The 9,805-nt window shown below is 28.6% G+C and overlaps 1 protein-coding gene across 1 annotated transcript; it reads right to left on the bottom strand.

The window, feature by feature from the left end:
* Positions 1-2,720: 2,720 nt before the first annotated feature.
* LOC122510061 (two pore potassium channel protein sup-9) lies at positions 2,721-9,360 on the bottom strand. The gene is made up of 5 exons (XM_043624457.1): positions 8,894-9,360; positions 6,478-6,633; positions 4,685-5,028; positions 4,335-4,453; positions 2,721-4,117 (listed from the first exon to the last, which is right to left on the bottom strand). The coding sequence occupies exons 1-5, from the start codon at positions 9,018-9,020 to the stop codon at positions 3,850-3,852; spliced, it is 1,014 nt and encodes a 337-aa protein (XP_043480392.1). The 5' UTR covers positions 9,021-9,360; the 3' UTR covers positions 2,721-3,849.
* Between the last annotated feature and the right edge of the window lie 445 nt (positions 9,361-9,805).

Below are 9,805 nucleotides of genomic sequence, written 5' to 3' on the forward strand. Positions count from 1 at the left end.
ACATGACTACTGTGCAGTGTCTACAATAGCCGGCCATTGTCAACAATGCTCGATGACTTATGAATCTTAATCAGACACCCCGAAAATACTTAGGTACCACCCACACAGCACCAAAACTTTCCTGAAAATTTATTAAAGATTTATTTGCAAACTTCGAAAAATTTACTTGCAAAGTTTAGTGAAAATTGTGTAAAGATTTAAATGTCCCACTTAAATAAATGTTTATAGTCAAATTTTCCTAAAAATTTAACTTAAAACTTTCCTGAAAATTTAAATTAAATTTTCGCCTATACATATACAGTAGGCGAAATTTTTTTTTAAATTTTCAGGAAAGTTTCACGCTAAACATTTATTGAAGTGGGACATTTAAATCTTTACAAAATTTTCACTAAACTTTTCAAGTAAATACTTCGAAGTTTGCAAGTAAATCTTTAATAAATTTTTAGGAAAGTTTCGGTGCTGTGTGGGCAAGTTCTATAAACAAAACGGACTTCAGACTAGAATTTAGGACATCAAAAAACGTGGGGGGATAGTTTTATGAGTTTAATTGTTATTATTACTTCTGTTATTACCTGCAATAAAAAAACCCATGTTTTGAAAATCCTGGTATATGCTTTAACCTCTTAATGGAAACTTAATATAAGAATTGTATCACATTTTCCGTTTCAGACTTACCTACAATTCAATGTCAGATGTGCAGAAATTTTTGTGTATGTTTGAAATAAAAAATTTATTTCTCAGTCTTTTGCTTTATTTTTGTTATTATAATAAATATTGTTATTATTGTTTTTCATAAAAGGAAATAATATTAAAGTATTTACACATATATATAACAAAAGATTTTTTGAGGACACATTTTCAGAACCAGCTTTAATTTTCCAGTAGTCGCACGATTGTGTTAAGGGCGTTTGAACCATTATGACGTCACAGTTTGTGCACAGAATGTATTCTAGAACTCTGATGTCATAATAGTTAAATTGCCCTTAAGTAAATAAATAATTACAGTTTTACTACATAAAATATAATATAAATATGTTTTGAATAATATAGAACTTTTGATATGTTAAATGAAGTTCAGGTATTATCAATTCCTTAGATGTCAAGCTCACTTGTGGTATAAAAGAAAGTATTTTTACGTATTGGCACTAATATATTATAAACTTTCTGTTTTCTCTATTGTGACTCGAGGTAATAAATAGAATGAAAACACATAAGGTCAATGCATTTTTTGTTTTCAATTTTTTTAGCCTTATACGTTTTTTGAACATAAAAATTTTCCCATATTTATATTACTATATATAAACGGAGAAATGAATATCATAGTAAAAGTGACAATTTTAGTTTAGTGTTACATTTCGCATAGACCCAACAGTAATGTTCTTTGTTGATTTCGTTTTATATTACAATTATAGTAAATCTTACTATTTGTTTCATAAATTATCAATTAGGGTTAACATATTCAACTTTTAAAATAGTGAGATTTATTCTTTCTCCAAACAAACTTTAGCTTTAAATAAAACAAGGAAATAATAACATTACATTTTCTTTAGAAGACGCTCTCTCTTTAAACAGAAAGATTTACTAAAACTCCTAATAACACAAGTTCGTAATTTTAGTAAAGTTGATCAACTACTGGTGAAGCTTCTTTATTTGTATCTAATCTTTAGGAATATTTTGCATCTTCAACTTGATTCTATGAATTTTTATATAAGGAGGTATTCTATCGTAACACATTTATTTTTATAGTTTTTAAAGTTCTTATTTTTACCTATTATTGCTGTTAAATTTCATTAATTAAAAACATAAATAATGACAGAAACTTAAAAATGTCTTTTTCAATTGTATTATTAAAAGCAAAAGTGCATAATAAAAAAAGAATTTGATTATTTTAAATCTTGCACACTGGAATACCTCCTATAGTGCATGTTGTATCAGTTAATGCAAATTATTGGATTAATTTTTTTTCAGGTGAAGACGCTTAATAAACATAGAATACATAAACTTAATGCCTCGCGCAACTATTTCTGGATTAATAACAAACTTCCATGATAATTCCTCATTAATAATTTCCTATACAAATATTCTTATTTCATTGTATACAATATTCTTACAAAATTATGATCATTTTAATTCATTTCTAAATATTTTTCGCTTTGTATTTAAATTTACAAGACGAAAAAATCCGGATCGTTCCGAATTTCTTAATAATGAATTTATTACTTTCCAAGGTTCTAAAGTTCAGCACTAAAATTTACACACATCACAGCTAATAATTTGGGTGTGACTCTGATTTTGCGAAGTTTTAATTTTTTTAAGTTACCTGTTAAATTCACTTTAGAATATGCAAAAATTATCTGTGCACAAAGGATGTTTATTTGATGACCAACAGTCTCTACCAGGAAACAGTTAAAGTTTAAACGCAAATTTGTTGGAGGTAAAAAAATTGACTGTAGCCAAATACCGAAAAAGTTTTCTACGTTCTACAAATAAGAGTTAAAATATTTATAGCACGTAAAATGTTAAGGGTGTAGTAAACATGTTTTAAACCCGATCTAAAATTGAGGCCTTGGATCCAATAACTCGCCCGACGCTCGAAGGCACGCGCTAATACTAGTTGGATAGCAGTGAGTGGCCCAGAGGCGCTCACTGCTCACTGACTGGCAGCTGCGCGTTCCTCCGAGCGTCGGGCGAGTTATTGGATCCAAGGCCTCAATTGAATCCATTAATGGATTAGAAATTCTTATTTGTAGGTAACAATAAGTTTTGTTATATTCTAAAGAAAATTTCAACTAGCGGCTTAAGAAATGTCACCTTTTGCAAAATAAAGAACACTTTGCAGTTTATACACAGTTACATATTTGGAATCTTATCGACTATACATTATTATTTTCTTTTTCATCAATTATTTTCGATATCTGTACATAATTTATAACACCTTTCAACCATTTTCAGTTTAGATTTTGTTTTGGAAAACTTGCTTTGAACAATTTAGTTCTGTTCCATAGTCTAAGAGAAGTTCCAAATTTTTTTTTACAGACAATCACTTTCAAGTTCTGTTTATTTCATATGTAGGTATATTTCAAATATAATTAACGACGTGAACACATCTCGTCGATTTAATTTTACTATAAGAAATTAATATAATGAAGTAGAGTCAGGAACATTTTGCCATACGTTATAGAGATTTATGCTAAAAAATTAGGATTATCTTTCTAGAAATTATGTTACAAATAATTTCTCAGCAATCTACGCTTTTTTTAGTTACCGAACACAAGTTTATTGTCCTCTACTAAAGCAATAATCAATTATCACATAAATTAAATAGTAAAAAAATACAAAATTATAAAAATATTTGAATATTTAGTTAATAGTTACAAAATTATGACTCGAAATTTCAAGTTATGCATCATATATGTAATGTCACTAACTTTGAAAACGTTCGTTTTGCTTCTCTAGAATGGCAGATACTTTTTTTATTTAAAATAAGAAAACAATTATAAAAATACTTGAGCATAAGTTCCTGTCTCTAATAAAGCATTAGTTTAAGAGATTCTGATGATCTTCATTGCAGTGATTATTATTTATATTATATGAAATATAACTTCTTTTAATCATGTGTAGTTTTCATAACGTTCAAAGCACAAATTCAAGCAATAAATGCATGAGAGCAGACTTATATTGTCAGATTTTTCTCTGTGTGTCTCTGTTCAAAATAACTGATATGATGAAATAAAAAAAATGATTGATACACATACTCGAAAAAAGTAATTAAACATCAATCCCAAGAAGTTCACGACTATCAACTCTGGAAAGTCGGTGACGCAAACTGCGCCTTCGAAACTCCTTCCATCAGACGGATGCTCGTTTTACTCGAAGACTGGCAGGAATTGAAGGGGGTCTATAACCCTGATATCCAGAGGAATCAAAAAATTCGGAATTAGTTCCACCCAAACATGTACAAGAGCAAACACTCACGCAATCATCTGTATCATGAATCATCGGTACGTGACCGGCCAAAATTTTTCCATTTACAGCAACAACTTCCCCGTCTAAAGTTAATACGTGATGAGAAGCTGATTGCAATTCATTATCCTCTCGACGTACTTCTTCTGCATTCCTGTTAAACAAAAAATACTTTTGAATACGATGCAATAATTATTTTTTTAAAAAGTATTTTATACTGAGAATTCAAAGCTCTAAATTAAAAAAGATATTTCTTAAATTGGAACAAATTTGCAGAATCAGAAAACTTTTGCGATTTTATCTTTTTTGATCTACCTAATGAATATTTGAACATTCAATTCATTCAAAAATACTGATTCAAATTTACTTACATTGTCATGAACCGCAGGACCAATAAATTGATACTAGCAGCAACAACAGCGAGACCAAATAGAATAAATACCAAACTTAGAGCCACATAACCCGGCTTATTCGAAAGGGCATGGTCATTCTGCAAAATTGAATTTTAATTAATAAACCTAAATTATTATTTATTTAATAATTTCTGTACAATTACTTTTTTATTTACTACCTCATCATGAAAGCATTGTTTAACTAAAAATGTTTAATTTAGATTTTTCATTTTTCTTTACGTTTTCTAACACAGGAATTTTATTTCAGAAAATGTTAAAAACTATTATGTGTTGTATGATAATTTATTAATTAATAAGGTAAAGCTAACCTGCAGAGCAACATAGTCTCCAAAGCCTATAGTAGTAAGCGTCACAAAGCAATAGTAGAAGCTGTCAAAGTAACTCCAGCCCTCGTATCGAGAAAATACAGCAGCACCAGTAGTGATGATAATGCTTGACAACATTCCTGTTGCCAACATAAGATTCATTTCCGTCGCTTCAGTTCGCTGACACTTTAAATAAGTTTTTGCTTTCCGAATAACTACTGAGGCAAATTTATTTAAACGTTCACCTATGCTTTGAAACATAACCAAACCCAGAGGAATTCCCACCATTGCATAGGCCATGCAGAATGCTTTTCCTCCTATCGTAACTGGCGTTGAGTGTCCATATCCTTAAAAAGAATGCAAACTATTATTTCATGTTTAATTTGATAAACAATAATGAGAGAAAGGAGAGTTTTCAGATATTGTTTATGCTTAAACCATTAAGATTTATAAGTTTAAAGTTTTGCGGAGTATTGCCAAGTCTGATATACAAAAATGTTCGTTATACGCACATTTAAAATGTGTGTGAATATTAGTTGCCAATGTGAACAAACACGAATCACAAAAAACGAAGAAAATTTCCTAAAAGTGAAAAGTTTGTAAAGTCCGATCCCATCCCAATAATTTCAACGCGAAAAGGAAGAGCAAACATTTGTCAACAGAAGCACTTCCTTTATTAACCCGTTGATTGTTAAACTATAAAAATTAAATTTACCAGCTAATGTCAGGATATTTAACTAAATTTTATTTTACCAAAAATTATCATACTGATGTCGGAATCGTAATCAGCCACCCTAGAAACCCCCAAGTAACCAATTTCAAACAAATTTAATAAATTAAAAAAAAATTTCCGTCATATTGGATCCGCCATTTTTTTTTGAAAAATAATATCAAATTCGAAATCAGATACCTCAAAAACCCACTAGCACCAATTTCTATAAAAATTAAATTATTTCTTGTACTTCATGTCTGCCATATTGGATCCACCATTTTGTTTTTTTGATAAATAATATTAAATTCAAAGTCAGAGACCTCAAAAACCCCCTAGCACAAATTTCTATAAAAATTAAATTATTTCTTGTACTTTATGTCCGCCATTTTGTTTTTTTGAAAAATAATATCAAATTCGAAATCAGAGTACACCCGAGTAACGAATTTTAGAAAGATTTATTCATTTCTTCGACTTTTGTCCAGGTTTCTGTCAATCTGGACCACTGTGCATCATCATCAGAAAGATAAATGAGATGTTCCTTGATTTTTCTTCCTGAAGAGGCAAAGAACGCTCACTTAGGTTGCCCTCAAAACAGTGGTGGAAGTCATAATCACCGCCTCCTGTTCTACTCGACTCTTATATTTAGTTCACTGAATTCAGTCGGTTCAAAACTGACAGTATTTTTAACGTTAGAAAAGCGTTAGCAGCACAGAAAACAATTGAACTAATTTTTGTTGCAACTCCAAATGAGTCTATGTTAAATGACATAAAATTTGGCGTCATCTATGAGGTTCATTTTTGTTGCAGCTCATAATGAGTCACTTTTCTGATTCATTTTGAGTTCAGTTTTGTTCTGTGAGTCTAATGATTCTCTGGGGTTCCACAGGTAAGCAAAATAGTTGCAATTGTACCCCTACCATTCCATCTAATGAATTTTGCAATTTTATACAAAAATACAAAAGTTTTTGTACATAATAAATGATGCTTCTCAGGAAAAGTGATAATAATGCTGCTGCAGTCTTATTCCTGAATTTCTTTATACAATAAAAAATATACAATGCAGAAAATAATTATTAATTATTACCAATCATTGCTAAAACGACAGTAGCAAAATAGAAAGCACCGGCGAATTTCCATTGCGGGCCAGCTTTGTGTGGTTTATTTTCAATCATAACAATTTCAACCATCAGATAATCTTCTGCAGTAATATTATACTTCTTAATCATGTTGTTTTTTACTTCTGCAAAAAAAAAATGAATAATGTAAATTACAAACTTTTATCAAAGTAACTTTTAAACAATAAATATTATATTACAACATCAAAAATACGCCTTCGTTAAAATTTAACACCCATGTTGATACTGTGGTTGGTGAAGCTGGTAGAATCCTATAGGCTTCTTGTTCAGAGCGGGTTTTAGGTTTAAAAATGTATTGGCTATTAAGGGCCGGTTCCACAACTGTAATAACCAGAGTTTATGTCGAGGAACTCAGTCTAATTAAACTACTAAACAAAGTTCATCTACTAAAACTCCCATTAAAAAATGTTGTGTAACCGGCTCTTAGTTATTTTATTCTTTAGATAGATCAACATTTACTTATTGTTGTGTTGTTTGGAAGAATGATGTAGCATACTTATCTGACGCTCTTGATAAATGACCAAAAAGATTATTGAAATTTATTCACTTTAAAAAATACGGTACATTTTTACCCCAGGACTCTGACTATTCACAATTATGCTTGCGATTTAATGAGATGTAGTTAGAAAATAAAAGAACCATTGATGTGATGATGTTTCTCTCCAAGATCATTAGGGGACTCATCTAAAGTTCGTATTTATTGTCTGAGATTCCTATTTCAGTTTCTCAGTTTTATTCCAGAGAATTGTTACCTTTTTAGACAGTGGGATCAAGTAGGACAACACCTATTTCACTGTCCCCTTATTGCAAATTTTTTTAATTCAGTTTTTTAATGCTAATTTAATAAAACAAAGATTATTTTACCAATGACACAAAAACTGAAGTACCCTTTTTAGAATATTATATCTTTTATAGTTTTTCATTTAAGTTTGTTTACGGAATTCTTAAGATATTTTTAAATATAGTTTACCAGAGTAAAAACTTTGTTTTACAAAAAGAATCTTATTTAAAAAGTTAAAATACTTTTAAAAAAGTGAAATTGACACTTACAAAATAATGGTATTGTAAACTTCAATAAAGCAAAACATAGAAAAAATAAATTAAATAATTTATATCAATGGTTAAATCGTGATCCTTATTTTCTTCTCAAAAATAAATTTAAATATTTAAAAATCATTAGTTTTGATATTTAGGCTGTTTTAGGGGAAATAATCTGAAAGATATAAATGTTAAAAGTTCCAGAGATAAGTTTAGGAACTTAAAGAAATTGTAGAATGTTATTACATATATTTAACAATTTTTTCAAATTTTAAAAGGTATCAAAATTTGTTACTACCCTCATTCGACTGAAACCAATGAATTTCTTATATTGTTAAATCTCAATTAGAGCTCATATCATAATATATTATATTAAAAAAATATTTTAAAAAAATCAAATTAAAATAATTCATTTTAAAGATTTTATTCATTAAAAACCTCACGTGTACAAAAAATCCCCAGTTGAAGATATAAATTTTTGTTTATTTATCAATAAAATTGACATTCAATACAAAAAAAATTCCTTAATTAACAATTAGACTATTTAAAAAAAATTAATCCGATCAAGTCCAAGTTTTGTACACTTATTAAGGATCCCAAGATCAGTGAATTCACAGACTTTCAGATTGATTAAATAAAGATTAATTAAATTATGAAACATTGAAAAACAGTTTAATTTTAATCGTTTTATTTCCATAACTCGTAAACAAATTTTATTAAAACATATCGTTCGACCTATTATTTTTTTGTATCTTTTTGAGCTCCACAAATTATAATAACAACCTTTTGTTGGCCTACTAACTAGACTATCAAATGGCGCTATTCCCATTTGGATAGGATTTATGTCCTACTTTGGACAAGGTGCCTGGACTAAAATCTATACTATACTAACTTACCGGCTAAATAAATAAATTAAAAAATAAATAGGTACTAAATCTTTTATTAAATGTTAATAATTAAAATAGTGGCATACTGCAAAGCGCCTACTAATTTATTTAATGAACTGAGTTTTCTTTTTGTTCTATAAAAACGAACATGTGCTTTCAAATAATCGTTTTGTACCTGTTCGTTGTTAATATTTTAGTAAAAATTCTTACCACACATCTAAAAATTATTTTTAAAACTTAATAATTCTTTGTAATTGTGGAACTGACTCATGTGGTAAATAAATTTAAAAAATAATAAGTAATGTTTAATTTAAATTATTTAAGAAAAATCCTATATTTTTCTTGACAATTCTTAAAGTTTGTTTGTAATATTCATATATATGTAATTTATAGCAGAAATTACTTAAAATATAAAAGGTAAAGTTTAATGTTTACTTACCAGTAAGAAATTCTCCACGCCGGCGTTCTGTATCGGATTCCAATGCATCAAAAACAGCAGCACCAATGAGTAAATACGTAAAAGTACATACAACCAAGGACAGTGTTCTAACATTTTGCCTTTTCATTTTGTTTTATATCTTCTTTTATTATCCAAAATCATTAAATAGTTTCCCTTTGTGTTTCTAAGAACTATTTCATGTTTTCACAAGGCATTTTCTTACCAACAATTATCTTCTGACTAATATAAAATCACTTTTGAATTTCACTCAATTTAGAAAGAATTTAAAAATAATCACAAATATTTTTCATATTTTTTTCTTATTAAGAATATAAATTTGAAATTTTTATAAAATTCTTTTGAATGCTTATTGCATTATATTTGTTTTAGTATTTCAACATTTTTGTCGTTTGTAACCTTTTTTAACTACAAATTTAAGGTGACAAATAATAAGTAGTTTCTGGGTTGTGACAGCGCCCACAATGAATACTGTGTGAGTAAGCAGATGAGGTATTGATCTGGCGAGGTTTGATGAGATAGGGTGCAAGGAAGCTGTAAAGTCGATAACGTAGAGAATAAGGGATAAAAACCAACGTTAGATCCAACAACGAAACTTCCACTATCCTTTTCAGTAGTCGTACTCATTGCTGGTCAGGTGAAAAATGATTTTCTCTTTCATCAATGTATAGGAATATATTTAACGTTACTAACGTAAATTTTAGTAAACATTTTTTCTGTTGTAATATATGTAGGTATTAGTAGTAGAAAATTTCTTTCATTTATGTAGTAAAAGATCAGAAATTATTTTCAAATATATTTTTTCACCAATACTGGTAAACAATGTATAAAAATTTAATTGATGAACTGTAAGAAAAAAGTCTTATACTAAATCAGAAAATAATTTTAAGGAAG

Source organism: Leptopilina heterotoma, unplaced genomic scaffold, assembly GCF_015476425.1.
Source record: "Leptopilina heterotoma isolate Lh14 unplaced genomic scaffold, ASM1547642v1 Lhet_66, whole genome shotgun sequence".
In the NCBI taxonomy this organism is placed as follows: domain Eukaryota; kingdom Metazoa; phylum Arthropoda; class Insecta; order Hymenoptera; family Figitidae; genus Leptopilina; species Leptopilina heterotoma.

Bases quoted from the DNA above. Each gene is read 5' to 3' on its own strand.
- LOC122510061 (XM_043624457.1), bottom strand. From the start codon at position 9,020: ATGAAAAGGCAAAATGTTAGAACACTGTCCTTGGTTGTATGTACTTTT. The intron at 5,029-6,477 runs GTAATAATTAAT...ATTCTTTTTAAG, and splicing joins TGTCGTTTTAGCAATGATTG to GATATGGACACTCAACGCCA. The intron at 4,454-4,684 runs GTTAGCTTTACC...TCAATTTTGCAG, and splicing joins GAGACTATGTTGCTCTGCAG to AATGACCATGCCCTTTCGAA.